Below are 13,006 nucleotides of genomic sequence, written 5' to 3'. Positions count from 1 at the left end.
TTGCAGGTCATTTTCTAATGCTATAATGTTCAAATGTGCTTTTACAGTTGTATTTCAAACTAAGGAAACGACTCGTCTGTGTGTCATTAGAGCCTCTTTGTAAAAATGACAGAATGTGCCAAACTGCAGTATGACGTCAAGTATTTACATTTACATGATCTCACAGTGACAGACAGATACAGTACTACCAATGACTCGTTCTGTTGCCTCAAGTATTTTATTCCAGAGCAACGAACGGTAACACTGCTGGTTTAAAAGGGGTGTTTTTCATTTAGTTCCCCAGAATGCATTTTCATATGTCTATAAACAAAAAATCTATAGGCCTATAAAAGCAACTGTATAAATAAACAGAAGACAGTAACTATGAATTTAAAGATTGTTTGAATCAAATAATTCCATGATTTCAAAGCATTCTGTTGTGAATCATCTGTATCTCCCATTTAAGAATTTAGTGCCTTTTTTGGACAGTAGACTGTTCTGTAAGTATATTATAGTATATATAACTTTTTGTACAGTTTCTTTGTTTAAAATGACTTTTTTTTAAAACTTGTGTTTATTTTAGTATTTTATCTTCTGGAAAATAAAGGTATATTGATGACCAGCCATGTGATTTTATTCTTCAAAGAGTTTGAAGATTGTATACAAGATCTTCTACGATTTCATGCAGACATTTAAAGGGCAAGATAATAAAATAATAAAGTTTATTACTCTCACCATTGCAATATAAAATCTTCATCATTCATTTTTGTCATTACTTTGATCTGCAAAATAAATAAACAAATAACAATTTGATCATAAATTACTCGTTGCAAAAAGAAGAAAAGAATAATAATACAAAGGTACCAAACCAAGAGAAAATACAGAACTAACTCACCATAATAACACTAAAAACAATCCTTTATGAATAAAACAGTCTGGAGCTTTTAATCTCCATGAGTAAAACCCATCTCGCCTTCCTACCGTATATAAAATCATGAAATGAATCCATCAGTGTCCTGATTTTTCTAAGGAACAACCACATGCACATACTCCCTGACATTGGGTTCAGATAAACAGGGCACTTTGTGATATTAAAACCATAAAAAAACGAATAATACCAAAAATACTGCTTACCGAGGCTGAAAATACATCTCTAAAATGGGCTTTTCGAACACTAGGAAGGCACTATGTAGTGTAGATTTGAGTAAATCAGGTGGCAGTTACATCCCTGCAAGTATCAGTGTAGTGTTTTAGTGCCATACCAATACTGTCCTCCGTACACGTCCATCAACAATGATGCATTTCCCTCAGCTAACCCAAGACTTCCTGTTTTCACCCTTGCGTGCTCCAGCTTCTCCTTTGGCCATCGCTGTAAGGGCTGCCAGATTGGGACTAGATCCCGAGAGGTTCTGCTTGTGTTTCTGCCTCAACCGTTTAGCGGTACCAGACGCTTTTACGACCCGATTTGCTCTCACAAGAACACCATAACCAGGGTTGCAGTGGAAGTAATGGCGACCCCCAACCGAACCATCGTTTTTACCTGGACATGAAGAAAAGCATAATTATTTCGTGCATACAAGAGAAGAACATCTGAAAATTAACAGTCCAATGATCTTGCCATTAGACATCATTTCTAATACTTGGAAAAGTTGGTAAGTGGACCACTGTGTAGTTTATGCAAGTGTAAATTTCGTAAGAAAGCACTAGCGAGCACCATTTTCAATCATACACAACTACGAGTCAAAACCATCATTTTCACCTAGAAATGTTTGGTGGTGGATACGAGAAGATAACCATGCGAATCACTGGTCCTTTGATCATACAATTAGAAGTCATTTCTAATAACTGGAATAGTTAGTTAGTGGACCGCTGTCTATGCAAGTGTAAACTAGGCACTAGTGAGCACCATTTTAAGTCCTACAAAACCCCAAGTCCACAACATATAATACCTTGCACCAGAGCTGCATTTCCCAAAACCATAATAAGCTTAAGCAGATCGTAGAAGACATTAGCTGCAATGGAAACACGCTCACATGAGGTTATTTTTCAGGCAATTTGAAAAAGGAATATTTCACAAAACTGCAATGGAAACCATTTTTGCAATTTACAGGTCACCCAGCGTATGTTAAAACACATGATCATTCTTTAATGTAATATAACCTCCAAGAAACACTTCATATGAGGCCACTCCAAGATATAAGGGGCTTTCCTTGCCATTAGTGCTTGGATAATATTTATAAAATTTCGCACATCTGTAATGGAAACGCAGCTATTGGCACCAATGATGCTTTTGGGATATGTATCCCTGGCAAGTACTGCAAGGAGGCGGTAATGCACACACTATTCTCTAGATCTACTATAGTTATGCATGCAAAAGCTCCTTACAAACAATATTTGCAATTCCATTCTCCAGGAAACACAGGTCAAGGGGTTGCAAGTTCTTTCCAATGACTGGAATCTGATATGCATGCCGGTATTATTGCAGACTACTGATGTATTGATCTACTGAAGTGAAAAAGCATTACCAACCTGCTGGAACATCAAGTTCCACTCCAACCCAAACACCCTTTGCAAAGTCAGTTGGTCCTACGTAACGGACTGTTCCAGTTTTATTGGTGCCCACGGTGACGTATTCCCCCTCCTTCAGCCAGTCGGGAGTCTCAAGGCTTTCCTCTGAATCAGAAATGATCTCCAGTCTTTCTTGAGACTCGCTCAGTGCAGATGAAAAGTTAATTTGTTTAGTTTTACCCTCTTCATCTTCTTCATTCAGGATCCCTTTGAAAGACTTTAAGCCAGAGGTCTTGACTCTGTGTATTTGGAAAGGGTTGGAGGTTGGAGCAGGAGTGAGTTTGACATTTTGTTCAGGTCTTGATTGCTGGGTAGGCACTAATGGCTTAGCTTGCTTTACTGGTACTGATGGATCAGCTGTTTTTGAGGCAACTGGTGGTGCTAATGGTGTAGATAGTACTAATGGGGCTGAACAAGATGATTGGCCAGATGAAGAGACGTTGGCTCCAGAGGCTTCTTGAGGTAAGGAATCAGAAACACTGAGGAGTTTTTCAGGAGATGTATCTAGAAGAGACACTTGACCATGTTCTTCTGATGTCTGGGATTCTGTAGGTGGCTGTTCTCCAAGTTCTAGGTCGACTGGTTCAAGTTTTGACTGATGCTCTGGGGATGTGCTGCTTGTTGGCACAAACTCTGTTTTTGGTTCACTCTTTTTGGAAGAAGAGACTATTTTGGCCTCTGTGCTGTCGATGAGAGGAGGATCAACATTCAAGGCCTCTGAGAGAGTCACTATGGAGAGACTTGTGGAGATGTATCCACTTGAGACATCGCTGAGGGAGCTGTTTGTTGAATCACCAACTGGACTTTGCTTGGGTTCTTCAACCTCTATAGGAGCAGGAGGTGAAATCTCCTTAATCTCCAATGGAGGAATAGGAGATAGAGACTCTTTGAGTCCTGGAGAAACAGAAAGAGGTGGAGCATCTCTGACCTCTGTAGAAACAGGTGGAGATAAAACTTCCTCATCCTCTGGAGAAACAGATAACGGTAGAACCTCCTCAGCCTCTAAAGGAGGATTAGGAGCTGGAACTTCCTCATCTACTGGAGGAACAAATGCAGGTAGAACCTCCTCAGCATCCAAGGTAGAATTAGGAGGGGGAACCTCAACCTCTGGAGGAACAGATGTAAGTAGAAACTCAACCTCATCTACTGGAGGAACAGATCGAGGTAGAACCTCCTCAGCATCTGAAGGAGAATTAAGAGGTGGAACCTCAACCTCTGGAGAAAGATTAGAAGGTAGAACTTCCTCAACCACTGGAGGAACAGAAAGAGGTGTAACCTCAACTTCTTGATGAAGTAGAATCTCATCATCATTTTCTGAATTTGGAGTTTCCATAGCATGGCTCTGAGGAGATCATACAGATCAAGCTAATTAATAATATAACACAGTAATAAAAGCAACTTTTAAGTTTCCCACAATACTACATCACCAGATACTGTTCACCATACTAATAAGCAGCTGCATTGAATACATGTAGACTTACTATCTGGATGTCAGACAGGTTTTCTGAGGATATGGTGGATGCTTTAGTGGTCTTTACTTTATCAGGAATAACCGGAAAAATGGGCACAAAGGAAGCAGATTCTGATTGGCTGTCTTGAGTGGTTTCTTTTGATGGACCCTGTGGAGCCTTCAAAATGAAATGGGTTTACTTTATTTTACTATACGTGTATTTTACAGTACCATTCTGGGCAGTATAAAATAACCAAATGGGTTAAAGAAAGGTTAGGGGGAGATTAAGGGTTAGTTATTACCCAGTTATTGTAATTGGTTTAGTAAGTACATAGTACGTACACATGAAACGAAAAGTGCTACCATAAAATGCATCCAAATGTTTTCAACTACACAAGTTCAGACACAAATTGTTTATATAAATACAAAATATAAAAATATTATTACTATTTAAAAAAACACATATCATACCAATCAAATATACATTTTATTTTTCAGGTTCTAACTGAACAGACTTACCAGTTCATAGCTGTTGATGTCTTCAAGACTGGCAGACTGCACAATAATACGTGGCACGTTCTAGGTGAAATTAAAGGGGGAAAATATTATCCAACTCGATGAATATTATTTTACTGGTTTAGTAATATATATATATATATATATATATATATATATATATATATATATATAATATATAATAATATATTTTATATATTATATAATAATATATTTTATATATTATTTTCATTATTACTTATAAAAAGCTACATCATTTAAATACAAATGAAACATAACCCTGAACTCAAAATGCATATTTTAAAAAAATACAGGACATTGTGTGGTAATCACTGCTTCTAAATCTAGAAATGTTTCCTAAAGTATGAGCCTCAGCAGGTGTTGCTACCTGCTCAAAGACACCAGGAGGCGGCGTCTCTTTCTTCTCCTCTTTTTTGGATAACAGAGTCTTGAACATCTTGGGTACTGGAGATACTATAGCTTTCACTGGGGAGAAATAAGATGCAGCAAATCCTGAGAGACCTGCAGGAACATGGGTTTTAGGAGCAACAGAAGAGAGAAAGATGCAAAGTCAGAAGAAAAGCAGAGGAGAAATGAGCAGGGAACCCATGAGAGTAAAAACATAGTACAAAGCATGAATAAAGCAAAAACAGATCAGCACCTTCAATGAAAGCACAGTGGCCAAATGAAGCGCAAACACTTTTTACCAACCCGTTTTACTATATTTAGCATTAGCTATTTTGCATTTTGATGACATGCACCAAACAAACACAAACTTTAATAAGCGCCATGCAGTGCTGGTGAATGGATAGGCCAGTGGGTCAAATATAGTAACAACTTTCAACTACTTATCTGAAGATATCTGAAGTAAAGTGCCACTTGCTTGCTAGGGTATTGCTAAGTTGTTCTCAGTGCTTTTAACAAGTTGCTATAGTGTTTTGTATGTTTGCTAAGGTGTTCTGTTGTTTTTTCTGGTTTGTTGCTGTTGGCATGTAAAACTCTGGAGTAAAGTCAAACAGGTAATGCAAGCTCTGTCTCACCTGTGAAGGGAAACGTGGACAGCAGAAGAGGATGAGGACAGTTACCTGGCTCTGGTTTTTGATTTTCTACTGACGCTGAGTGAGATGGACTCTTTGTGGCTGATGTTAGTGTAGAAATGTCCTGCCGACTGTCCCAGCCACTCTACAGAAAGTCAAAGCATGGACACAAACCATCAGTTAACAAGCTCAACATCTGGATGGACAGCAAATAAGTAATAAAATGAAACAAAGACACAAATACTGTACAAATCAGAGTATCACAGCAATAAATCACTGCTTGTTATTAATAGTTTCCCAAAACAGTGACATACTAAGTATGTCCTGAACAGTAACACAAACCAAACTATTGGAAATCTGAACTGTTATGCCACTAATTAAGGTGTTTTTTCTCTCACTTTGTTGTCTTCTGAGTCTTGGCTGCTGGACAGATCTTTCCTACTGCCAGAGAGCTGAAAAATAAACAGCTTATATTTCATTTCTAGTTTAAGTTTAAGCTGATTTAGATGCATTTTTTGCTTAGAGATGTTGTTCGGGTCTTACCCGGTGTACACTGGATGAACTGAGGCAGCGTTTGGGAAGCTTTCCTTTATCTTTCAAATGCTCCCTCACCGAAACCTCCTGAATTCACAAAAAAATACAAAGATGACACATGTTAGTGCATATAGCAAAAAACAAAGCATTTATATTATTATTTGGCACATGTAAAATAGATACAACACTGCATATCTACAGGAGCTCATGGGGTATGTCAGACCTGTCTGAGACGGTCCAGCGTGAGGATGTTGTCCACCGCTAACACACTCCGCAGGTATTTCTCGATGGCGGCTTCACTCTCGGCTCCTGGGTTTTCGGTGCTGGCAGCCAGTCGGGCGAGCATCTCTCGGTCTTCAGAGCTCTGAATGTCCTGTCAACAAATGCACACACCTGTTTCTGTTACCTGCTTCTCATAGACTTATGTACAGTGACATACAAACTGTAGGGTCTTTTCAGAAGAAGTTAGTACTTTTATTCAGCAAGGATGCATTCAATTTATCAAAAGTTAAAGATATTTATAATTTTACAATGCATTTCGATTTCAAACGAATGCTGATCTTTTGAACTTTGTACTCGTCAAAGAACCATCAATGTTTCTTGACCAGAAAATCAGCATATTAGAATGATTTCTGAAGATCATGTGACACTCAAGACTGGAGTAATGATGCTGAAAATACAGCTTTGCGTCACAGGAATAAAATTAATTTTAAGATATATTTAAATGAAAACAAATATTTTAAATGGTAATAATATTTCACAATTTTACTCTTATTTTATCACATTTTTAATCAAATAAATGCAGTCCTGGTGTGCATTAGAGACTTCTTTCAAATCATCTTGCAAACCCCAAACTTCTGAACACTAGTGTATATTATCTAACTCACATTGCGACACAAGAACCGCATGCCTAAACAAGAATAGATCATGTTGCTCTTTCACGTACCCCTGGGATATTTGAGACGATCTCAAACGTGAGTCCACAGCTGTGAACAGAGCTGCGGTGAGACATTCTCCTCAGCAGACTTTGAGCAAAACCCTGCAGGAAGAGATCCGATCAATAAAAGAGCAGTCGATAAGAAACAAGAGGTATCTTCACCAGTCACACCTGTCGTCCGGTGAGGTTCACACAGATGCGCTTGCGTAGCACCAGCTGCATGTGCGCGGGATGACTGAGCAGAACGATGGCACGGATGGTGAGGTAAATCCTGTGATCCGGCCCCGTCGCTCGATTCAGCTCAGGGCTGTCATGAACGGTGCAGTCCCATGATGCCTCTGCCTTCACCTGTGGGAAGGGAGACAACTTCATGTAACATGGAATATCCTGGTTATTTGTTTGTTTTTACCGATAGTCTCCTCACCTGATTCTGATAGTGTTTGACGATCTGTAAGTCCATGAAATCATCTTTATCTTCTCTGTCGAGCGCAGCATCCAGACCTCCAGCGAGAGGAGCGGACAGATGATCATAGAAATCATCAGCTGCAGACAGACAGAAGAGAGTAATGTTGATCAGAAATTATTCATACGACAGGGATTCCCAACCTTTTTCTTTTTTTTCATCAGCTGAACCCAATGTAACATTTATTCAAAGTCCCACTAAGATTTTAAGTTAGTATTTCAATAATTTAGCAACAATTATTTCAGATGAAAAACATTTTTGGATTGGTTTTATTTTAAGTATGTATTTTATATACTGTATATTAGATGGCGGTATAAATAAATCAGATTTATCTTAATAAAGCTGAAATAAAATTTATTTAGTCATTTATCAGACGCTTTTATCCAAAGCGACTTACAAACGTGGACAACAGAAGCAATCAATTGTAGCATTAAAATAACTAAAAACAGAACCAAAACTAAAAGCTCAAACATTATAAATACTTTTTTTTTTATATTATAAAATTTTTTTTTTTTTTTTTTTAAACTACAAACTACAAAAATACAAATAATACATAAAAAAGTGTCATATTTCCTTGGCAACTAACTGAAAAACTAAAACAAAAACTGAAAAAAATAAAAAAAGGAATATTAATAAAACAAAAGCTAATAAAAATGCCAAAAGCACATAAAATTACAAAAACTTAAATGAAAAAGATAAGTAAAAATACAAAAATGAGTCAATTCAAATATTAATAAAAAATAAAATGGTATATAATAAAATAACACTGCATAACACGCATTAATTACTAATTACATATTTTATTTTGATTGTTTTTATTTTAACTTTACATTTATTATTAGCTTTTCAATTGGCAATAAAGTTAAATGTAATTAAAATTGACAATTTTAAGTGATATTTCTGTTCATGTTCCAAATCATTCACACATGAGGTCTATTTCAGTTATGATGCTCCCTTAGTAGGCAGCTGCCTATGTAGGAAGTAACCATCCAGGCAGTGCACCAGGATTTAGAACACAGTAAATATTTACCGCTGAGGTCCAGGAAGATGACAGGGATGTGGGTCTCCATTCCTGGAACAGGAGCCCTGCAGAAACAGGAGGGAGACAGTGAAACTGAATGACCCAAAGAGGATTAAAACAAGCAGACTGTGAGATTTCAGGAGTTGGTTATGGTTAGATAAGGCTAGTTCTATGATTGTTTGATAGGAATGACGTATATGGTGTCCCACCACTCCGCCGGGGCTCCTGGGATACCGCTGCCAGCAGAGGGCACCAGCACAGCGTTTCTCTCCTCTGTCAGCGTCAGACGACACTCCAGCAGCTGCGACTCGCTCTCCACATCCTCTTCGGACTTATCTGTAAGGTCAAACAGAGGTCAAACACTTTTCTCACTTTCCCCAAAGATGTCAATCGATATTCAACTGTGAAACACATATGATTTTTTAATCGTTCATCTAAACCTCATATTACCTTGCTTGCCGACAAGTTTCTGTAGACGTTGGTCCAGATATTCCTGTCGTCCAGTTAGAGCCGTGAGCCACCGGACCCTCAGTCTCTCCAGATCAACCTCCTACAGACACAAACGTGCAGAAATATTTCTAGAAATAACATTATAAATGTCTTAACTGTCACTTCTGATGACATTAATGCATTCTTGCTAAACAACAACAAAATTGAACGATAGTGTATACAAATAGGATCATTCAAAAACATATGACCATCCACATTTACATTTTTATATCTCAGTGTCTACTCAATATTCGGCAACTTAGTCTCATCCTGATGAATGACAGTGACAACTATAGACATATCATAAACATGGTTTACATATTTCAAATGGCTGAAAAGTCATTACCTGATAACTGTCCACATCTTTATCTCCCACCTTCACAAATAAAAGGAAAACGGAGTTAAGACCTGTACGTCTGAAAACTAAATACAAGCCTAAATGAAAAGAATTTCTAAACTCAAGCTCACTGAAGACATGCAGAGTCAGCGATTAAAAAAAAAAGAATAATAAACTAATCAAGCAATAAGACGATAAAACAACGAATAAAAAAAGAAATGCGACACAGTGTATTAAGTAATCACATGTATAAAACACTGCATTTTCTTCACTGTTTAAATGAAATATAGATTCCTTTTTATTAAAGTTAAAAAAGTGATTTAATCAAGAGCAGTGAGAGATTTTAAGTCTGCCCGGATCCAATATACTGTTTCACATGTGTTCTTTCTCAGCTGTTAGCTTTCACTTAGGACCTAAATGACTGTTTATGAGGATACTTGCAAAGACATTCTGTGTGTCAAAGGCATTCTGACACTTACAAGTGTGTATTTAACCGTTCAAGGCTTATAAAGCAGCAAAATACCATCTGTCTCTCTGATAATGCTTAAAAACACATGCAAATGAAGTTTTCACAACGACATAGCACAGCAACGTCATGTGAGCATGTAACCGAGACTATTATTCATAATGTCTACCGGTATATCACCGCCCCACTCAAAACATTTAGTGAGGTTAACTGTGTTTTTAGTGTACATCCCAGGGAACACATGTTAGGAGAAAATTGTTAGTTTGAATGCAATCTAAGTCGCTTTGGATAAAAGCGTCAGCTGAATGCATAAATGCACATCTGGTTGTACATAACAGATCATTTTCATTATCATATTAAATATTTAACTATTAAATCATATCAAATCTGATTTATCATAGGGTCACTTAGTGTCACTCAATTTTAAATTCTAAAAAAATATATTTTATTTTAATGCATTCAATGTTTTTTTAGGGTCACCTGTGATTTTAGTGTTTGAGTTAGTTCAAAATGCTCTTAAAATGTGCAAACATTTGAAACGCGTGAAATTGTTCAAACGGTTACTAATTTAAGATGGGGTTTTCACCCTCTGGGTCTCTGTGCTTTTGCCAGATCGAGTCTGATGGACCTCCACATTGCCGATGGAGACGTTGAGCACAGACTCAGTTATTAGAGGCATGGTGCCGGAGTCCTGGACCGAACGAACCTCCACCTGAACACGCCTGGACTGACCCTGTCACACACACACAATCACGTCAAAGAAAAATCAGATCTTCTACAGTGTGTTTTCCACCTCTAATGCCCACACAGACCTGTTTGAGCTGAAAGATTCCTCCTGTGCAGACGTCCTTAGCTGGCTGAACCTCCACCGGCACAAACTCTCCAGCATCATTCAGCTCCAGGATCTGAACCCAGAGCTCCAGCCTGCGCGTCACTTCACTCCACCTCAGATAAAAGCTTGAGTTAAACCCCAATAACAACCACTGAGTCCTGGCACCCTAGTTTGATCATTACTAAAACCCAAACTTTAGCCAAACACTTTCCTTTCTGCCTTCTTTCATTAATTCATAGCCAAAACTTTCTATGAAAGAACATGCATATCCTCATCATTAGTATTCTTGTGTATTGTATACGCTTTCGTTATAGAACCATGAGTTAATGTAGCCTCACCTATACCATGTTTGGTATCTATGAATTCATATTTCGATTGTGTACATTTTATATGCTGATACCTATGCAGTAGATCAGTGCTGTAAAAATCTTTAATAGTTTTGCATCAACAGTCAATCCAGTTACATATGCAAAACACCATGTTCGAAGACAAAGAGTCACAAACCTTCCTTTATTATATTATATACAAGTATAACTATTAATTATGCATCCCAAATCATCTGGTCTAATAAATGCATGTGTACCTCTCTCTGAGAGAGCGAGTCTTTGCCTGAATCACCCCCAGGTCCCAGAGAGCCAGATTCCTGCGTGGATTTGCCTGTTTGTGACCATAAACCTCAACAGCCAATGCACCGTCCATCAGAAACTCCAGAAAGTCTTCAGTCACGGTCACTTCTAGAGTCTACAGATGTAAAAAAGAGACGTGTGATGACAGACAGGGTCTGTAAAAACAAGAAGAGAGAGTGCCAATGCAATGCTTTCACCTTGCATTTGTCAAACAGCACCAGAGTCTGCGGCTCTCTGCTGCTGGGGGCCGTCAGACCCACTTCTGGAGCGATAAACACCGGCTCCTGCTGCTCCCAGAAATGATACTGACAGAAAACGAAGTTTGAGAGGTGCTGAGGCAATCCAGTCGCCTGCAACACCTTGATCTGGAAATAAAAAAACACTCAACTACGGTTCATAATTATTGCATGTTTGTTCGGAGACGTCCTGTTTTATCTGACCATGCAGGTGAGTTTGCGATCTTGCATCTCTCCGTCTGGACTGCTCTCAGAGCCTCCTGTCTCACGCTCTTCCAGGTCTCCACTCAGACGCTCCACTTCTACGTGAAGACGACCCGCCACCTGAAGACACACGGAACCAATGGCAATCAGTCACTCGTTAATAAACCCTTTCATTCTAATCAATCTGTGTGTGCACACCTCTCCCTTCTGGTTGATGATGGGCACCGTGTACTGCAGCTTGACGTCATACAGCAGACAGGACAGGAAGACGTTTGCCACACCGATCAGACTGTGGTTCTCCTGCTCGTCGAAGAACGGATCGGCACGCTTGAAGTACGAACGCATGGCCTGAGAACAGACAACGAGGATGAGATGAACACCTTTACGCATACTTCATTTATGAAGGTCATGGAAAAACTAATTGTACATTATGTTCCCTTTAAGGGACTCCCAAACTTTTTTTGTCAGCCAAATTTTTGGCCTAAAATATTTACTTGAAGTGAACCCCCTGAGAATTTAAGCTAAGATTTAAATATTTAACTACAAATTTACACTTTTTACAGTTCTCTGATGTCACATGACATGCAGGTAAAATACAATATCTTATAAATGTATATATTTATGTTTAAATATGAAACAATATTTGTTTTCAAATTAAAATTACTTTATAATCTATATTTAAATGCTTATTTTCTAAAATATTTTTTAGAATTTTTTTTTTTTTTTAGTTTAATAGTTTTCTTTATTTATCTCTAGCTTTTCAGACAAAACACTCGCTCAAGCCAGAATATACAAACATATATATATATATATATATATATATACACACACACACACACACACAAAAACAAACACACACACACAAACAAACACACACAAACACACACACACAAATTAAAATAATTTCTAAACTATTATTTAGATATTTAATGTTTAGATACCTAACATTACCTTACCTACATTAAAACATAACATAATATTAACCAAATTGGATAGAAAAAATTATTTATATAATTATTATTATATTATAATATATAATTATTATATTATAATTATAATAATATATTTAACCATTATGAATTACACTGGATGGTTGAGTTTAGTAATGGTTTAGTAATTATTTTATAATACAAAGTATATTTAGCCTCATATTAATTGAGAGACTTAAATATTTGTTAAATATAATTATATATTTGTACTTAAATTTAATTTGTTTTATAAGAAAATGTATACTTAAAGCCTAATATTAATTAAGAGACTTCTATATTTTTTCCTAAATATAATTATTTTGTAATACAATTTATAATTTTA

General features: G+C 37.3%; 1 protein-coding gene across 5 annotated transcripts in view; it reads right to left on the bottom strand.

The window, feature by feature from the left end:
• Positions 1 to 687: 687 nt before the first annotated feature.
• LOC132092102 (kinesin-like protein KIF13B) overlaps positions 688 to 13,006 on the bottom strand; it is a 29,161-nt gene continuing 16,842 nt past the window's right edge. For 3 of the 5 annotated variants that reach the window (XM_059498180.1, XM_059498181.1, XM_059498182.1), the window contains exons 22-43: positions 11,894 to 12,043; positions 11,696 to 11,815; positions 11,453 to 11,620; positions 11,213 to 11,370; positions 10,610 to 10,742; positions 10,384 to 10,530; positions 9,341 to 9,370; positions 8,956 to 9,055; positions 8,715 to 8,841; positions 8,515 to 8,570; positions 7,446 to 7,564; positions 7,193 to 7,369; positions 7,031 to 7,123; positions 6,308 to 6,457; positions 6,094 to 6,171; positions 5,949 to 6,002; positions 5,599 to 5,695; positions 4,902 to 5,035; positions 4,517 to 4,576; positions 4,029 to 4,175; positions 2,509 to 3,889; positions 688 to 1,519 (exon numbers count right to left, since the gene is read on the bottom strand). In XM_059498180.1, the coding sequence (XP_059354163.1) occupies positions 1,287 to 1,519; positions 2,509 to 3,889; positions 4,029 to 4,175; positions 4,517 to 4,576; positions 4,902 to 5,035; positions 5,599 to 5,695; positions 5,949 to 6,002; positions 6,094 to 6,171; positions 6,308 to 6,457; positions 7,031 to 7,123; positions 7,193 to 7,369; positions 7,446 to 7,564; positions 8,515 to 8,570; positions 8,715 to 8,841; positions 8,956 to 9,055; positions 9,341 to 9,370; positions 10,384 to 10,530; positions 10,610 to 10,742; positions 11,213 to 11,370; positions 11,453 to 11,620; positions 11,696 to 11,815; positions 11,894 to 12,043 (3,912 nt within the window). In that variant the 3' untranslated portion in view covers positions 688 to 1,286. The remainder of the gene's footprint in view (positions 1,520 to 2,508; positions 3,890 to 4,028; positions 4,176 to 4,516; positions 4,577 to 4,901; positions 5,036 to 5,598; positions 5,696 to 5,948; positions 6,003 to 6,093; positions 6,172 to 6,307; positions 6,458 to 7,030; positions 7,124 to 7,192; positions 7,370 to 7,445; positions 7,565 to 8,514; positions 8,571 to 8,714; positions 8,842 to 8,955; positions 9,056 to 9,340; positions 9,371 to 10,383; positions 10,531 to 10,609; positions 10,743 to 11,212; positions 11,371 to 11,452; positions 11,621 to 11,695; positions 11,816 to 11,893; positions 12,044 to 13,006) is intronic. The other 2 variants (XM_059498183.1, XM_059498184.1) reach the window with 2 other exon arrangements.

Source organism: Carassius carassius, chromosome 18 (assembly GCF_963082965.1).
Source record: "Carassius carassius chromosome 18, fCarCar2.1, whole genome shotgun sequence".
NCBI classification, from domain to species: Eukaryota; Metazoa; Chordata; class Actinopteri; order Cypriniformes; family Cyprinidae; genus Carassius; species Carassius carassius.
Note: the sequence above shows the minus strand (reverse complement) of the source record. Positions and strands in the feature narration are given on the sequence as shown.